The sequence below is a fragment of the Cricetulus griseus genome, chromosome 3, assembly GCF_003668045.3.
Source record: "Cricetulus griseus strain 17A/GY chromosome 3, alternate assembly CriGri-PICRH-1.0, whole genome shotgun sequence".
NCBI lineage: Eukaryota > Metazoa > Chordata > Mammalia > Rodentia > Cricetidae > Cricetulus > Cricetulus griseus.
Genome location: NC_048596.1, coordinates 108,723,371 through 108,742,628, shown reverse-complemented (window position 1 = coordinate 108,742,628; position 19,258 = coordinate 108,723,371). Strand labels below are relative to the sequence as shown.

Genomic DNA, 19,258 nt, shown 5'->3' with positions numbered 1-19,258 from the left:
AGTCTGTAAAGGGCATCCTAACCTTGAGTATAAAGGAGCAAATAGATCCTTGGATAGAGCAACTTGATTAATGGCTTATAGCTAGCAAGCCAATGGCTCCTGGTAGCTGCCCAGTAGCTCTGTTTTGCAAAGTACCTATGAATAAACCTCACATACTCGTGTGTATATTTTCTTTTCTTCTTCAATGGGGCTGCTCTAAGAATTACTGAGGCACGTGGCTTTGAGCATCTGTTCCACATATGCAGCTCTAGACTTGTTAAAAGGACCTGAGTATGCCATCTCTACAATCTTGCCTCATGGCATTCTTCAAATTTCACCCTCTTATTTCTCCCATTTTTAGGATACCTCTAACAAAAGAGGATTCTTTCCTATCTTGTGACTCAAAAGTGATGGTGGGGTGTTTTGGAACTCTATCTCTTTCTTCCTTTCCCCCAGTTTATATGTGCATATCATTAAGGGTTCAGAAATGAAGAAAGACAAGCTTGGCAGGTCCCTCCAGGCCCGGTGAAGGTCAGAGGTGCAACTGAATCTACAGTAACTATGGCATGTTCTAGATCTGCCCAGGGTGAGTTGTTCTGCATTTTAGAATACGCCAGTGAAATGCTCCTGCCTGCAAAGTGGCAAGCTCTTAGACTCTCTATTTTCCCTTTCTTTCCCATAATTCCTTGACACCTCCCTGATCCTGCTGAACTCCAGCATCACTTTTCCTTCCTTCCTTCCTTCCTTCTTTCCTTCCTTCCTTCCTTCCTTCCTTCCTTCCTTCCTTCCTTCCTTCCTTCTCTTTCTTTCTTTCTCTGTCTCTCTGTCTCTCTGTCTCTCTGTCTCTCTGTCTCTCTGTCTCTCTCTCTCTCTCTCTCTCTCTCTCTCTCTCTTTTCGAGACAGGGTTTCTCTGTGTAGCTTTGGAGCCTATCCTTCCACTCGCTCTGGAGACCAGGCTGGCCTGGAACTCACAGAGATCTACCTGCCTCTGCCTCCCGAGTGCTGGGATTAAAGGCGTGAGCTACCAACGCCTGGCCAGCATCACTTTTAAGGCAGGAATTTCTAGAGAGAGTGGGTTGTTAAACCCACTGCTCAGGTGGGTTGTTAAACATTGACAGACATCTTTGTGTGTTCCATCTCTGTGGTTTAGAATTGAGTAGAAGCATGTTTCTGCCACATTGACCTTGAGCTCAGGAAGCTGGCAGAACTGGTTTCCCCTGCTCCAAAGCTATCACCTCTAGCCATTTTAAAATGTATACCACTCAGCTGTGCTTACAGACTGGCATTTCTTCTCATTGATTGGTGTTTGCTGTCTTGTGATCTTCCAGGTCAGGATGCACCAAGGTGGCTGTCTCTCAAGATGGTAATGATCGTGGAGAGTCTGTGTCTAAGACTGGTCCACAGAGGATGCAGTAAAGGAATGTAGCTGAAGGCACAAGCAAGGAACACAGCATTTTCCTGAGACCTGCCCATCATCCCACAGACTGCTACTACTTCGAGGGACCTTACTTTTAGGATTTTGATGTCATCTGCCTAAAACTTTTGTGGAGCCCAGACAAGACTTCTAACATGAAATAAGATATTTCATTTTTGTATCCTGTAGTCATCCTGGTTATAGTATTAGCTGTTTCCCCTGAGAATCCCAAACCACATTTGTTACTATTGTTCTTTTTGTGTACACTTCAAAATGATCGACTTAAGCTTCCTGACAGAGGAGGAACAAGATGCCATTTTAAAGGTTCTGCAACGGGATGCAGCCCTCAAGAGGGCGGAAGAGGAGAGAGTCAGGTAAGAGGCCGGAAGAGTGCTTGGGCATGAGGGAAAGAAGGGGCGGTCCACAGAAAATAGAGCTGTTTTCTTTTCAGTCATAACTGGTAGTTTGTCTTGCAGCCTGAACTTACGCATTCCAATTTTGGGTTAACTTCCTGGACAGTACTTTTTCCTCCTGATCTTTCTTTCTTTCTTTCTTTCTTTCTTTCTTTCTTTCTTTCTTTCTTCCTTCCTTCCTTCCTTCCTTCCATCTTTTTTGATTTTGTTTTTCTTTGTTTTGGTTTTGGTTTTGGTTTTTTGAGACAGGGTTTCTCTCTGTAACCCTGGCTGTCCTGGAACTCACTCTGTAGACCAGGGTGGCCTCAAATGCATAGAGATCTGCCTGCCTCTGTCTCCTGATTACTAGAATTAAAGGCATGCACTACCACCACCCAGCTCCTGATATGTCTTAATTTACATACTGTATTCCTGCCAGAAATAGGGTCTCATTTAAAAACTTTAGCCAGGCATGTGGTATACACCTGGAGTTCAAGCTACTCAGGAGGGTGAGATGGAACCACATGAGATCACAGTTTGAGATCAGTGTGGGCAATACCATGAGATCCTACCTCTCCAGACAGAAATACACCCATCTATGCCTTTGACCCAGCTTAAAATGAGACATAGAACCAGGCATGATAGTTTATGTCTGTTATGTAGTCCCAGAATTTGGGAGGCTGAGTCAGGAGGATTGCCTGGAGTCTAATGCTAGCCTTGATTATTATATCAAACCCTATCTCTTAAAAAACAAAACAAAAAGCAAAAACCAAACAAACCAACAGAAAGAGGTGCTAGAGGGATAGTTCAGTCATTCAAGTGTTTGCCACGTAAGCATAATGACCTGCCAGTCATGGCCACATGTGTAATCCCATTGCTGGGAGGCAGAAATTGAGGATCTCTGAGGCTTACTGGCTAGCTGGAGTAGATGAATGAGTGGGTTCCAGGTTCAGTGAGAGACTGTGTGAAAAATCATTAGATGGAGAGCAATTGAGGTTGGATACTTATTGTCAATAATATCTGGTTTCCACATGTTCCTGCATGGGCATGCTTGTGTGTGTGTGTGTGTGTGCACATCTAGTACTGCACATGAAAAATAAGTTTGAAAGAGAGAAGAGAAGAAGAAATGTAGCTGGTAGCTGTGTGTTTTTGGTGTGTGTGAGAGAGAGAGAGGGGAGAGGAGAGGAGAGAGAGAAAGAGAGAGAAAGAGAGAGAGAGAGAGAGAGAGAGAGAGAGAGAGAGAGAGAGAGAGAGATGTTTGAGACAGTGTAGCTTTGTAATTCAGTCTGGCCTCAAACTCAGGACCTCCTGTCTCAGACTCATGAATAGGGCATTTATGAGCATGTGTTACTATGCCCAGCTAAGTACTGTGTATTTCTATATCCATTGACTCTTTTTGGAAAGAATTGTGACTTAAGTTAAATTTTAATTTTTAAAGTATTTTTAATTTAAAATTTTTTATTTATTTTACATACCAACCACAGTTTCCCCTCTTTCCCTCCCCTCCATAAGAGAAGTAGTTCTAATTCCGAAATACTTTATGAATTGCTATAATTGGTTTTTAAGAGCAAAATTAAAAGTGTTCCCCAAACAGGTCAAGTTTCCATTTGACTTGGGTCTTTCATAGAAAAGAGCCATCTTGACCTACTATCCCTTTTGAATATAACCCACAAGTTCCTGGTCAACATTCCCACCACTGTTACTCTTATCCACAGTAGAAAGAACACTAGAGATGCTGCTAGATGACCTGACTTAATTATTCACTGTCGCAGGCGATGGTGGTGCACGCCTTTAATCCCAGCACTCAGGAGGCAGAGGCAGGTGGATCTCTGTGAGTTTGAGACCAGCCTGGTCTACAAGAGTTAGTTCCAGGACAGCCTCCAAAGCCACAGAGAAACCCTGTCTCGAAAAACCAAAAAAAAAAAAAAATTATTCACTGTCCCTCCTCCCTTCTGGGTCCTGCCACTCACCATCTCTGTTAACATGGGTTTTGAGAGAGATTCTGAATGTAAGTTAGCAGTATTAGCTTAATGGTTCCAATCCCAGTTTTCTGAATGGAAAAATAAGCCATGCTCTTATTTCCTGAAATACAAAGGCTACAAATGATGGATTTATTTGTGTTGACTCTGACTGAACATGAATGTTTTACAAAATAACTCAATCCAAGCACTACAGCATGTCTGATGCTTGCTACCGAGGGCAGCAAATGAGCCATGCTTGGCGGGTTACAGAGGGCTTAATGTGCTTATTAAGTCTGTGCTCATTATTTCTCTTGATCTTGTGCTTTTGTGCAATTGAGCAATGGAGTGCAATATGACGACCCCAGCTGATTGCATGTGGAAAATTACTGTGTGACAGGTGGGTGACTTGCCCAACTAATAGGTGTCGCAAGTGAGAGTCAAATCCTGATCTCTTCTGGCTTTTTCAGTAATGATACTAGGCTGACACTGAGCCATATTCGTGAGAATGGGATCATGTTTTCTCCCATGTCACTCAACACTTTGTGGAGTCTCCCTGGAAATGTAGATGACTGATAACAAATCAGGTGTCAGAACTGTTCAGTAGTATAGATGCTCCACCCATTCACAGTCTACAAACCTTTTGCTAAACTTTATCCTCTGTGGTTCTTCTAACAGCACTGAGCTTGGGCAAGACAGGGACTGTACCATCCACTTAGGGTGAAGTACAGTGAGGCCACAGTCTCTGTGGTAGTACCATGTATCCTTTGGCAGACTCTCTTTGGGTCTGCTGTTCTGAAGGGGCCTGGCAGGTAGGTTTCTGAGGGTTCCTAGCACTGTTTATTGCTGTTGTAAATACATGATAGGAAGAAGCCTAGAGGTAGCAAAAAAAAAAAAAAAAAAAAAAAAAAAAAAAAAAAAAAAATCTTGTGTCAGTCCTCGTTACTCACACTTCTTAGACATCTTCCTAACTAAGCACCAAGAATTTCTTGTGGACTTGACTACAGGTGGAGCTGGGACCTAAGGACTAGTGACAATGTATATCGAAAGGGTAGACAGTCACAGGACTGGATCCTACCGAAAAAGCCGCATTTTATGTGTTCCACACAAGAAGGTTCTTGTTCTGCAACCAAAGGGATTTGTAGGGGTAGCTCTCAGTCTCTGTGTCTAGGCCAGGACAGGGTCTCTGACTTCTGAAAACCATCCTCCGAGGGCTTTGGCTCAGCAGCTCCTTTGTAGTCCTTCACGATTTATTATAGTAGGAAATTACCAATACAGAGTCAGGTAGAAATATAAGGGTATTTAATAGGGAAAAGCCTTACTTACAGAGCGAACCAGCCAGCCGGTGGTAGTCTGTACAGCAAGAAGCAAAGAGAAACCGAAACCGAAAACGCAGTCCCCCTACTCACTCTGACCACGCCCTCACAAGCCTGCTCAGGTACCCCTGTAGCCAGCCCCTAAGAAGGCGTGGCTACAGTTTCCCCTACAATTTATCGTCCCTCTTTGGTCAATTATGGCTTGATAGCTCTGGCAAGACATGTTGTTAATCTGCCTCAGTCATTTTACAGTCAGGCAGGATGGCAAAGCAGGGAGAGGGAAAGTGTGTTACCCAGAATCACACAGCTGGTCAGTGACAAAGCCGTATCTTGGTCCCACACGTTATGCCTCTCTTATGCTGGAAATTTTCTTTCAAAACCGAACAGTGAGAGTTCAGTCACAACACAGGGACCATGGTGTCAAGTACCAACATCAGTAGCTAATCAGCTGTTGCTCATTAGAGTGATCACTTAACCTCTTTTCTTAGCTTCAACTCAGACACCAGGAATGACCAAGTCCTGTCCAAGTCAGATTGTGGAAATGTTTCTTAATCTTCCTGGCATGCTAAAGGTGATGAGTACATCTGAATCTTCCTATCCGTCATTCAGCTTGTGCCTCTCAAAAGGTCCAGAGAATGCTGTCTAAGAGTTTGGTCCCTTATCAGGGAATTACTTCCCAAAGTCTCAACTATTTTTAATATGGCAACATCTAGTTGCATATATCATAAATGAAGAAACTGCCCCGGAGGGTGATGTGAATGGTATTTGAAGATGATTGAAGCCCTTAAGGAATTTGCTGTCCCATGGCCTTTACCCATTTAAAGGTTATCAATTGGAAATTTCAAAATCTAAATTTTGTTCTCCTAACATGATTTTACAGCTTTCATTGTCCTTATCTAAGCCAAACTAGGGATGCATTAATTACAGTTAGCACCATTAGAAGTATAGATTTGCCTCTAATATCTCGTGTGTGTGTGTGTGAATGTGTAAATGCAGCCATGTATGTCATATATTTATGTCATGGTGTCCATAAATAGGTCAGAGAAAAACCTTGGGTATCAGCCCTCCACTTGCATAGTTTTTGAGACAGGGTCTCTTTTGTTGTCCACCACTACAGACATCAGTCTATGTGGCCTCTGAGTGACTCTGCTGTTTGCCTCCCATCTCACTGTAGGAGTACAGGGCTTGTAGATGTCTGATGCTGTACCCAGCTTTATGTCAGCTCTGAGGTTTGAACTCAGGTTCTCACGCTTGTGTAGAAAGTTCTTTCTCACTGAGCCTTCTCTCTAGCCCCTCCCCTGTCTGCATTGTGTAGCCCAGGCTAACTTCAAATTGTGGTGTTCCTTCTGCCTCAGCTTCTCATGCCATGTGCCAGGATCTCAGTTGTGAATGGCTTCCATATGCCAATTCTTTTTGGCATTGGGAATCCAGACATCCCATAGCCATGAGGATGTGGGTAAGGACTCTTGCACTGTTTTCTACAAATTCAGAGTCCCTGTTGGTGGGCTGTAGATAAGATCGTATTCTCAGTGAAGCTGGTTTGCTGCTTTTCATACATCTAAGGCTTTCAGTGGATCATGTTCAAATTCATGAAAGCACTTTGGGGATGACGGCGGTTGTATGTTGCCTTGCACCCTGATTTCATAGGTGATAAAAATGAACATCATGCAGGAGACATGCCCACTTCCTAAACCACCTAAGCTATCAGTGGTAGCATGTGGATTTAGACCCAGAGGAATATGCTCACAAGGTCTCTAGGGTGCACATGGGAAGGTGACAGCCCCAGGTTACCCTGATGCTATGTGTGTCTTCTGTGCATCAGGCTCAAGTTACCATCTTGTGTCTCTAACTCCTGAGTAGAGATATTTGATAGGACAAGAGAGAAGCAGGCATCAAGATAGATGTTTTCCTCTCTTCTATCCTGGCCCTCTGTCTGACTCTTCTACCCTTGAGAGGAACATTACTACACACACATGTGTAATTTTAGACTTTTATGGTTTGAAAATGACACACTGCCGAGGTGGCGTTTCCTGTGCTTTGCGTCACCCTGCCAGCAGGAAACTGATGCACATATCAGTTTGTACACCACACCAGCACCATGTCCCGACCCCCATATGCATAAAACCACATCCCAACCCCCATATGCATAAAACCACATCTACAGTGATGGGCGTTTTTTTGCAGTAGATACCATCTCAACCACCACCACATCTTATGATTCTCAGCTGCCTCTTTAGGACATTGCTTCTTTTTAAATGAAGGCAGTTCTTGCTGAAGATCTGGCTTCCAGAACCTCTGGTGGTGTCTTCCATGAAAGGAAAGCAGAAAAAAAAAAAAAAACCCAGTGTTTATCCCGGGGCTGCAGCATTCAGGGAGTTTCCCATGCATTTCCCTTTTGTTCCTAGAACAGTGTGGCTCAACACCCCCCCACCACCACCACCACCATGGGAAAATAGAGTGGAAGAGGGTAAGCAGCCTGCATGACGAGAGTCTTGCTGATCCACTCCAAATCCTGGTGCTTTCCCACTCTGTGCTCAACCTCAGCAGACTGTGGGGATCTGTGATGTGCCGGCATCTCAGAAATGCACTTCTTCTCATTTTAAGGGACATTTCAGTTCATTATCTTTCTAGATTTGTTGGTTTCCAGATTCTTCATCAATGCCTGAGAGAAAGAATGACAGAAAGAATGAAGTGTGATAGCTACCATAGAAACCGAAATCTTGTTAGGCTTTTCTAAGCAGGGCAGGATTGCTAAGAGTCAAGCTAACTTGTGGGTTACCCTCTTACGTTCTCTGGGCCCCAATCACTTCATTTAGACACTGAGGCTATTTTTAGTCATACAATTTTATCTTTCCCAGAATATATTGGGGAGTTGTGGGGGGATGTGACTGACTCTGGAGAATGAATAGAAGCGTCTCTTTGACCAGTCTACTGAGTTTCCTACCCTCATCTGAGCAGGTAGTATTGATCGGGTCTTATCTATGATGACAGGCCTTTGTTGATCATGTCAAAGAGCTGGAAGTTGGAGTGTGTGTGCATACAGTGAGAAGGAGGTGGGCTGGGGACAACTTTGAATCCAGTCTGAAAAAAATGCCATTGTTCTTGTTTTCCTCTAAGTCTGCACTCTCCCTATACACTGAAAAGGATGGCCACTGGCTATCAGGGCTGTAGACTGAGTTTTATACTCAATTCCCAGAATATGCCTGGTATATGTTAGGAAATTAATGGATGTCCAAGTGAGCAAATGATCAGAAAAGGTTTCAATATTGGCATTTAGCATACAGAGCAGCATAGTGGCCATCTTTTGCTGTTGACTAAATGATCTGTAGTGAACTCAGAAGGATAAAATGCCATGCAGAGGTTAAGTGTGTGCTCACTCAAGCAGAAGTTGTGCAGATGTTAATGGACAGAATGGGGAACTGTACAGACACACCCAGGGATGCTTGGTGTGGAAGGCTAACAGGACAGTGACATTTTTGGACTGAGATGCCCTGCTACCCTCCAGTGTTTACCAAAATCGTCTTTGTGCTTCAGCTAGATGGTACAATTAGAAGATCCAGTGCTAATATGGCTCATTCAATTTTAAGTCAGAAGAAAGGAAAGATAACAGAGCTATTGGAAGAGAAGATTTTAGCACCACCACAGTGGCATTATTCAAATGATTTGGTCTTTGATATCACACATATGGAGCCATCTGCAGAATATTACAGGTGACCAAGATAGAAAAATCAGAGGTTATTAAACCCAGAAGAAATAATTGTATTAGGAAATACCAAAATGGCCCTCACCAATTTGGAAACAATTCTCATCCTCTTGCCACTTTCAAACAAAAGAGCCAGAAACCCTGTCCGTACCACAATGCTTACCAACCTCTTCTGGGGCCCTGTGTCTCCTTGGGCATGACTCACATAGCCTGTGCTATTTGTGCACTCACCAGGGCCTTGCAGGCAGTTATTAAGATGAGAGAGACCAAGAGTTACAAAGACCTCCAAAGAATCTATTGCAAAGTAGCTAGCAAAAACAATTTCCTGACTAGAACCCAGGAGTTGCTCTGCTGTAAGGGTTTGTGGCATGTTGACAGCTAACCATAGTTCATGATCTCCTTTTTCCTGTTCTGATGAGAGATGATCAGTCCTACCTCATCAGAAAGCAGCTATGGTGGGGTCTGGTCCCCTGAAAGTTGGTAGAGGTGGGGCCTTCATTATCTCCTTTCTTACTCAGACTGGTGTGGCTGTTGAGCATGTAACTGCTCAATGACTTAATCACTCAACAAACAGTTCTTGGGTATCAACCCTGTTACAGTCTCTGTGCTTCCAGGTGAGACTGTAAATGGTGATAAGGATGTGATCCTTGTATTCAAGGAGTTTGCAGAGTCCACAGTTGACTGGGTGAAACAGACTCTTGGGATACTGTGTGAATGCCGAAGGGAGGTATTGTAGGAATGAGGAAAAGGGAAGCATGTTTTGTGATGCTCAGGTTAGGCCTGTAGCAGCAGCAGGAGGAATATGCTGGAAAGAGAAGCCAGGGGAATACATCCAGAGACCATTGACCTCTTTATAAAAGCTGGGCAATGCTAAGTACTTCCAGGCAAAACACTTCAATGAATTATTTCAGAAATCTTCAAGGGAAGGTCTTATTTCTTCCATCTTTATAAGAAGTTTAGTGTGCTGGCAAGTGGGGTTTAGGAGTGTCTGCTGGGAAACGAACCCAAAAAGTCAGCCGGGTGGTCAGTGCCTCATATAGCATTCCTTCACACTTAAAGCTCATTGCTTTCAACGGCTCTAAGCAAATATATATGAAATGAAGAACATTCTTTTAGGAGCCCCATCTGACCAAGGAGAGGTGTTTTTTTGTTTTGTTTTAAACCCTTTTGCAATTGGGCAGAAAATTTTCTCCTGTTGGAAGAAGAAAAAAAAAAAAAAAAAAAAAAACTACAGCCAGTTGCCCAGCCAGGACTGTCTGCTTGGTCAAAAGCCTTAGGCAATGAGCACTGATTAGAAGCATTTAGTAAGAACCATAGTCCTTTGGTGGCTCAGGGATGTGAACTAATGATGCTGTCCCTGCCAGGATTTGAACATAGGCTGTATGACTAAGGACTGTGATGAGCACAATCACTTCTTCCCGGGTGATTGGGAGAGTATATGTGACAGACAAAGAACTGTCTCCCCAAACATACTTAGGGAAGGGAAGCCTGTTGTCGCTAGGCCTGGGTGACTGCCCCTCCAGCTCCTTCTCCATTTCCAGATGTGTGCAGTCCTCATCCCCTTGCTGGCCACTGCACTGGCCCACTCACATTCTCTGGCTAATACAGACTCGCCAGATAGACAAGGAGCATCTAAGCTTGAGTAAAAATTGTAAACCACTTAGATTTGTGCAACACATTATTTTTCAAGAGTTCAAAGTTTCACAAAGGCTTTTATTGGATTTTACTCTGCATGCATCTTTATGAGTAAGAAGAGATAGATTTGGGATTCTCATTTTATTGACTAGAAGGATGTGGAGGTTAAAAGATTCATTGATTAGGACACCATTTTCCCCAACCAGTATAAATTAGGGATGTTTTAGGTGGGCATCAGTTGGTTCGCTCTTTAGGTTTTAGTTATTCAGTATGCATGAATGATTATGGAACCCTTAAAAGCAATCTTGGCACTGACGGATCTGGCCTGCACCTCCTCATTTTAGCCTGCCTCAGCACACAGAGCATCATGCCCACTTCCTTCACAGGCTTCCAGGAAGGTCTCTGATAAACTTGTTTCACTAAAGAGGGAAGAACAGAGGAACGACTTATCACACAATAGTTGTCCAAAAAAAAAAATGTTTAATAGGCCCTTCGCAGGTACAGAGGGGTGGCTTAAGAGTTATTTAATTCTCAGAGAAATCCTGTAAGATGGGGTATTTAACCCCATTTTACAGATGAGGAAATGGCCAGAGAAGCTTTCTCCATCATTCCTCCCTGGTAGGGCTATTTGAATGGTAGACATATAAGATTACAGCTAAGAAGTGAAGCTGCTCTTGAGGAGGTTCAGACAGAGTGGGTAAGAACATTTGCTGTTCTTGTAGAGGACCTGAGTTCAAATCCCAGCACTCAAAATTCACAACTGTCTGTACCTCCAGTTCTAGGGGGATCTGACACCTCTTCTGGCTTCTAAGGGTAATATGTGCTCATTATATACTCACTTAAATGCAAAACACTCATACACAGAAAATAAGAATAAATAAGACCCCTTTTAAGTCATGCTTGGCATTACTGATTAGTTTTTTAGTCAAATCAGAATATTTGTTAGCCACCTGGGAGGTTTGTGGCACATAAATTAAGAGCCTCGTATTTGCAAATTTCTTCACAGAGTGTCAAAGTGAACTTGTCTATTTTTTGTGGGTTCTCAGCAAAGTAAAGTTCTTTTCCTTTTGTAGACATTTGCCTGAAAAAATTAAGGATGATCAACAACTAAAGAATATGAGTGGCCAATGGTTTTATGAAGCTAAGGCAAAAAGGCACCGGGACAAAATCCATGGTGCTGATATCATCAGAGCATCCATGAGAAAGAAGAGGCTCCCAGTGGCAGGTGAGGTCACAGCTAACATTTGTTTAGGAAGGAGGGTGGGGAAGGGCATGAGACTGAAATTTGCTGAAGGAAACCATATGGGAGTATGCTTTGTCTAGTATATGTCCTTCTCACTCATAATCCTCTTGCCTTGGATTTGGGTGGATGAGGACAGCCCTAAGTGACTGGCTATAGATGAAGACAACTCTTAGGCACCATGTTTAAATGCAGTAGTGTTAGTGCTTGGGGATTTTGAGGAACGTGCATATCTTTCTTTGGCTTTTTTTGGTGTGTATGTATATATGCACATGCGTATGTATAGATACACATGCTAGTATATGCATGTGTGTGGAGGCCAGAAGTCATCCTCAGGCAGCTCTTTTAGCTGCTGGCTATCAAACTCAGGCCTGATGTTTGCATGGCAAACACTTTATCAACTGAATCAACTCCCCAGCTCTTTGTTTGGCTTTTAACTCTGGAAATTCAAAGTCTTCTAAATAGCACAAAAGATTTAGACAGAAATCAGGTTTCATGTTCAATTATCTTGACATGTGGTGTTTCTTTAATCAGCCTAGCACATTATTTAATGGACTATAAGAGTTTATTTAGAATTCTTTTTATTTCACCACTTCATTTTACCTGCATGCTTAAAAATTTCTATCTAACTCATTTCTGTTTAACTCAAGATTAGTCATTGTAAACCTCTAGGTCTAGCTTATGGACAAAGAAAAAATGCTATCTTGAAAGCATTTAGTATATAGCAGATTTTAATCATCTATTTTTAACCATAGCAGCAATTTTACAAGGTGAGTATACTCTGCCTACGAATTTTACTGGGCAACTTGAGTTACCTTGTCCAAGGCCATAGTATTGCTAAATGGCAAAGCTAGGATTTCAAATTTTTTGACTCTGTCACACTTATTACAGATAAAGATAGACTTCTAAGCACATACAGTGCCTGAAGCTCTCGGTTTTCAAGCATACTCAGGCCTTAAGACATCTTGGGTGGTACTGGTAGACACTGGTGACTCCATTTTCAGTTGAAGATGCTAGACTGATATGTGCCAAGACCAGTAGGGAATAGATTCCACCTGGGAATGTATTTAGAAATTGGAAGCCCAACATTGCTCCATTTTAATACTGATGAAAGTATTCTTAGCACTTATAATGTGACCTTAGGCAATTATCTTGAGCTTTTTTATTTTTAATTTCCAAGTTTATAAACCCAGAAAATACCTCTCACCACATAGGATAGTGTCCACAGAGAACTCAGCATAGCTCTTGCTCATTAGTTACCACTCAGTTGATGTTAATTGTTACTAAGATTCCGGTAAGGAAAATTCGGAGTATTGAGAGGCAAAAGAGATTCCTGAAGACAGCACAGAGATTTTATGAGGGCAATGACATCTGAGCAGTGTGTTGTAGTGAATTTAGAATTTGGATTTGTAAAGAGAGATCCACAGGATAGGAGAGGCACTGGAGGGGGACATCCTAAGTTAGCATTGTTCCTTTTCCTTTGTACCCCAGAGTCAAGCATTTGTTTGGTCCATTGTAGGCATTTAGTAAATGCTTGATAAGGATCTCCGACTCTGAGCATCTCTTGGTTAAATATATCCAGTCCTGACTCCAAGCCAGGTCAGATTAACCTAGAGGCAGTTAGAACTTGGCTTCTGTGCTCTCCAGGATTACCTGTATCTTTAAAGGCACACCCATCCTTTCAGGGGGCTGTTTGGGAGTCTGGAACCTGAAGTTATGTGAATCTACTGACTTCTCTCACAGCTATCATGACCAGTGGTCATCTTTGTGCTTATAAGGCCCAAGGTTCAGATCTGAGCCCTTACTAATAGGAACCAATGAGAAGGGTACAGGTTGTAGAAATGAGCTATAATCTTCCTGTCTTTATCATTTCCTGTTTCAGCTGAGCAGAGTAAGGACACAGCAATGAGGGCAAAAGAAAGCTGGGTGAATAATGTCAACAAAGATGCTTTCCTTCCCCCAGAGCTAGCTGTTGTGGAACAACCAGAAGATGACACAGCTCCAGCAGGCCCAAGGTAAGACAGAACTTGTGAACTTTGTGGCTTGCTGTGCTATGTAGGCAAATGTGGGCCTGGGGTACAAATGCAGGACTGGAGTCATAGGTGTGGGGATGGATAATGTTTGGGGGAATTCTGGGCGCCAATTGCAATGAAGCCTGGACAAGACTCTTCCGTAGCTTTCAGAATTTCCAACAGATCTCAACCACAGAGTCAACATGCTGAGTCATTGTTTGTTCCAGTGTCAGGAGTGTTGTTTTTCATTTTATTTAGGATTTTCTTAGAGTAGGCTAAAGAGGTCTGTGAGTGCTACAACTCATTTTAGGGGACAGATAAAAGATAATCACACTGTCATGTCTAGTGTGATGAAAAAAGCTCAAGGACAGGAGCCAGGCAGGACCAACAGGATTGATAATGACTGGTTCTAATGTATGCAGGATAGTGGGCACATAGTAGGTAGCAAATACCTCATTAAAATGCAGAGTATCTTCTGTACTCTAGGTTTTGGCTTTTTGATGCTTTTATCTGACATTTGTGCATCCTTTCCAAGAAGTAACCAACTGTGGGGCTATGTTGTTCCAAAACTTTTGAGGCTTAATCTGTTGTTTTACGTACTTACAGATATTATTAACACCTTTCTTTTGAGGGCACCATTACTGCATTTTGGAGGGAAGAGCCTCCGTGGAGACGGCTCATTTCGGCACTTCATACTGGCATGAAATCAATGTCTTTGACAGTGGGACACACTGAGTCTAGGTCCAAGACCAAGGCACTGTGCCAACAGATATTTCCAACAGTTTACAGGCAAGGAAGGGTGTGTGTATATAATACAACTACCAATAGGCATTTCAAAGTCAATTATGAGTAAAGTTATGCCACACGGGTAATGGAATACTGACTCTAATAAGGTGTCTGCTAATTGCCTATTTCCCATGAGTGGTGGGTGTCACTTTTCTTCCAAGACCATTTGTAATGTTCTGTTTCATCCATGTTGGTCTGCCATGTTGGCTAAAGGTTGAGGCACCATGTTAATAGTTGCTGGTTGATATTGTGTCCTTAGAGTCACCCACTTAATTTCTTCAGCCCTTACTTTCACAGCTATATAATGAGGTGAATAATCTGCTAAAAGAGTTAACAGGAAGCCAAATAGCTAGTAAATGTAGAATTTTTAGCATAGCTCATAGCATGTACTAGGCACTAGTAAGTGAAGATTTGGGCTCTTGAATGTCTTGAATGTAGCATTTCAAGAAACTCAAGGCACTCTACTCATTCCTCTTGGTGTCCCACCCCCACCCCCATTGCCTGCTCTACCCTGATGGATAAAGTCCTTACTTCCATAGAAAAGAAAAAAAAAAAAGAAGAAGATGAGTCCTAAACTATTAGAAACCCTGGTAGAAAAGTCATAGCCATCTAGAGACATGACCAAGAAGCTGGGAGCAGATCTTAGAACCTGGGCGTGATAGGGGATGAGGAGCATGGAGCATTAGTCAACAGAGGGAACAAACACCATTATAGAAGAGGCAAGAAAACAACTTGGCGCCTCTGAGGCAAAGAGCCCATTGCACAGTTTGATCAAGCCCAGACTTCCTATCCTCCAGGCTCTCATTCCATCTCAAAGGACTTGAGAGGCAAGGGTACCCAACTCAATTTCCTCATGCCCGCCCCCCAAGCTGGAACATTCCTCAGTCTTCCTTACTTCCAGGCTAATATAATGCCTGTGATTTGAATATTCATTGTCTTCTGTGTGGCCCCAGATAGGTCTTTGGATCTTATCTATAAACTGAAACAGGGTTGCCTTACTAGGATGTTGTGAATTAACTGAAATTAAGTATGGGAACTGATTAGCATTTCTCAGGAAGAACAGAAATTGGCAACTTCCGGGTGGCATTACAATTCCACTATTATATTACATGGATTAAGGGTGGTTGAGAAGGCAAGCACACAGCTGCTAGGCGTGCCAAGCACACTTTGCTCAGTAAAGGCCAATTCTGGGAGACGTGGCATGGGTGGTGATCAGTCAGCTGTACAAGGAGCTACTTTTGGCTTCCTCCTTTCCGTGTCAGAGGCCACCATTTTTCTTGGTATCAATCTCCTGCATTGCTTCTCACGTTTTGCTTTCTTAACCTTTGTGAACTGGGTGTGTTAAGTGTGTTTTGGGGCCTGTACTTCTAGACTAAGTGATTCTCAATAGAATGACTCAACGCCTGTCAATATTTTCTTAGCCAGGAGTGAAAAGTTGGGGGATGTGAGGCTCGATAGTGCAGTGTCTTAAGTTCACATAGTGGCAAGATCTTTGACTGTGTTGTAGCCATGAGACTGGGACAGTATGGGGGTGGCCATCACCTATAAGTTAAAATGCTATGGGTGACCAGCAAGCAGTCAGACATGGGCAGCCATTCTTTATGAATTCACCCTTGTTTGCAGCTGTAGCACTGGGAAGCTCTAAAAGGTTTGTAAACAAAGGACACTGCTCCCTGAGGGCAGCAGATGGAAATCAGGTCACCAGCAGCTGTAGTCCTGGCTACTGACTTACCTGGGTGGTGTTTGCTGAACTTTGTAGACTATGGTGGAGGACCTGATTCATTTTGTTTTTAAACTTTGATTTCTAAATGTCTTGAGCTGATGCTTTCTGTAAAACATGGAGATGAAATACAGAAGGGGAAAACAGCACCTAGATCACTTGCTGTAAATGGTCCTTCACACATACTCTCAATCCCTGTACATACATCACCAGGAATCAGTGATGAACCGTTTATGGATTGCCATTGGCCCATGAACCCCACATTGATAGCATATTGTATCCCCTCCTAATATCATCATTGAGTGTGTACATAAAAGCCCCAAGAAATGGTCTAGTAAAAGTGGGCATACAGAATGAAGACCAGGGAAGCTCTTCCCTCTATGTCAGAGTGCTACCCACAAATGAAGTGGAATACATGCTATCTGGCAAGGGCAACCATTATTGGTTATCTGTGTTCCATGAAACAAATATGGGGCCCTGGGTACCATCGAGAGTCTAATAGGCATCTACTGACCAGGCCTTTGATGTCTCTGCTATGGCACTTCTTTGGATTGAATAAACTTATAAAGGAATGGACTTTTTAATCTGTCTCTGTGTGTCTGTTACTTTGACACCACTGTTGGAGACTTACCCTCTGATAGTGCATATTGTTTTATCTCTAGAGTTGCAGAGAGGCTAGCAGAGACATCTAAAATATCAATACTCACTCAGGTGCATTGTAAACTTCCAGTTCTTTTCCATTTTGTCCCTTGTCCTCTTCCCTATCCCACACCCCTCAGATGCCTGGCAGTGTCATCTTTTCTCTTGGAAGGATGTAACACAAATTAGATAATAAAGAATAATTAACTCTTCCCTCAGTACTAAGCCTATATACTTGGAAGTTTCAATCTCCCTTCCCTTTCTTAACAGTCACCTTCATGAAATGTGGACCCTAATGTATTTGTGCCATCTTAGCAGGTAGGCCAGGTGGTCCTCTGCTGCTATGTAGTTCGAGGAAGGTCTAGCCAGGCAGGGATCAGATATCTGAAGGGTCCCTGCCCTTGTACTGTGAAAGTTTGATTAGGAAATCTACCAGGACTGATGGCTTCTTAAAGTTATATGTTATTTTGTTATAAGCCTCCTTGTAAAGCTTAGCGTCTTCAACCAAACAAGTAAAATTCATAAGAGGGCCACTGGGGCTACTGGTGACCTCAGTGCCTTGATACCGTGTAAGAAAGGGGCCTAAATATTAAATGTTATCAATAGAAGTCCATAACTACCTTCATTATAGCCAGGGAAGCGCTTTGACAAACCTGAGCATGTATAGTTAGGATGTATAAAGGTGGGAAAGTGAGTGAATGAGTTAATTAAAAAAAAAACAGTTGATAAGATCATGAATTATTAAATAAAGAATAAATGGTGAGGGAAGAGACAGATAAAAACAAATCATTAAATGTTCATTAGTTTGGACTCTGGGGAGTAAGTTACAAAGAGGGAAGGAAAGAAAGGAAGACAGACAAAGCATTTTTTATAAGTAATTTTAAAACATTTTTGAGATTATAATATAGTTACATTTACTACTCCCTTTCCTCCTTCCCTTTGCTTTCTTTCAAATTCATGACCTCTTTTTCAATTGTTGTTACATATGTGTTCCTAAATACATAAATACAACATGTTCAGACTATTTAATGTTACTTGTACGTATATGCTTCCAAGGCTGACCATTCAGTATTGGATAACTAATTGGTGTACTTTTCCATAATCTTCCCTGAAGAAGACTCTCTCTCTCGATCTCAGCATTCCTTAATTGACTATAGTTCTTTGTGTAGGGTGGGCTTTGTATGGATGGGCTTTTCCTTGATCATGTTGTCATATCTATTGGTATGTGCTCATCTTGTTCAGCTCATGTTTAGGCAGCAATGTTGGTGGGATTTCTTGGGTATATCTGACATTTCTAGGAGACAGAATCTCATAGCAAACTCCCTCTCTCTTACAGTCTTTGTGTCCCCTCTTCTACAATGATTCCTAAGTCTTAGGTGTGGGAATTGTGTTGTAGATATAGCAGTTGGGACTGGGATCCACACCTTTGCATTTTCACCTGTTATGGTTTCCTGTCTGTTGCAAAGAACTTTGCTTGATGATGGATGAAGAATGCACTTATATCTGGGTATAAGGACAAATATTTAGAACGTAGTTAGGGATTACACTAGTTTAATATAGTGGCAGTTGTAGGTTCTCCTCCAAGATCCATGACTTCATTAGCACCGGGTAGTAAGCTACATTTCCCCTACTGGCCTCTTAAAATGGCACTGGAGAGAAATTGCTTCCCAGATCTGAGCTGTTGGCCTTTCATGTATGAACAAGTTCTATTGGTGGCCATGCTTCTTTTTGATACTTTGCTGTTACACAACTTAATTTTACTTTGTGTTCATCTAGTGCAGGAACATATTTCCTGTAAGGTCCCTTTCCATCTAAATTGTGGTTCCATTATAAGTTCTTTTTGTGCTTTCCATTTCATAACCTTCCCTTCCACTTTCTGCCTTTGGGTGATCATGCTATAAATGACACCTCTTCTGCTACACTTTACTTTTGGATCAATAAGGACAGTTACGGAAGGAAGAATGGCTTTCTTAAGAGCTTAATGGTTTCTGGGGACTAACTGAAAAAATTAGCAGTTCAAGTACAGAAATAAGAATAGGAAACCATGAAATATCTACCCCTGGGGTTTAGTGGCAATAACCTTGGGCAAGGTTCTATGGCCCCAGGATGATTGTTTCCTTGCCTGGGCTTTCAGTTCCTCTGCCATGTGGGAAGAAGCCATTGCCTTCAGAGGATTTTTTCCAAGCTCTAAACTCTGATGTCACTAAGAGCTGTGGAGATTAACAGGGAACGGTGGTTCAGCCAATAGTGACTTCATCTTTTATGTCTAAGGCAAGGCTACTGGAGCAAGCCTTCTCGGCAAGTTGATTTTCTTCCTCTCCTGGGATTCTCTGACCTACTTTTTTTCTTAGTCATAGTCAAAGGAATGACCTTCTCAACTCACCATTCTCTATGAATCCCTGCTCTACTTTCACTCTGGGGCTGCCCTGCCTCTGGATAGTACAGTATGGTTTAGAGAACCCT

General features: G+C 42.4%; 1 protein-coding gene across 3 annotated transcripts in view; it reads left to right on the top strand.

The window, feature by feature from the left end:
• Window positions 1-1,336: 1,336 nt before the first annotated feature.
• The window catches only part of Sytl2 (synaptotagmin like 2), a 61,056-nt gene continuing 43,134 nt past the window's right edge, over window positions 1,337-19,258 (top strand). For 2 of the 3 annotated variants that reach the window (XM_035442401.1, XM_035442400.1), the window contains exons 1-3: window positions 1,337-1,768; window positions 11,472-11,623; window positions 13,521-13,653. In XM_035442401.1, the coding sequence (XP_035298292.1) occupies window positions 1,668-1,768; window positions 11,472-11,623; window positions 13,521-13,653 (386 nt within the window). In that variant the 5' untranslated portion in view covers window positions 1,337-1,667. The remainder of the gene's footprint in view (window positions 1,769-11,471; window positions 11,624-13,520; window positions 13,654-19,258) is intronic. The other variant, XM_035442402.1, reaches the window with a different exon arrangement.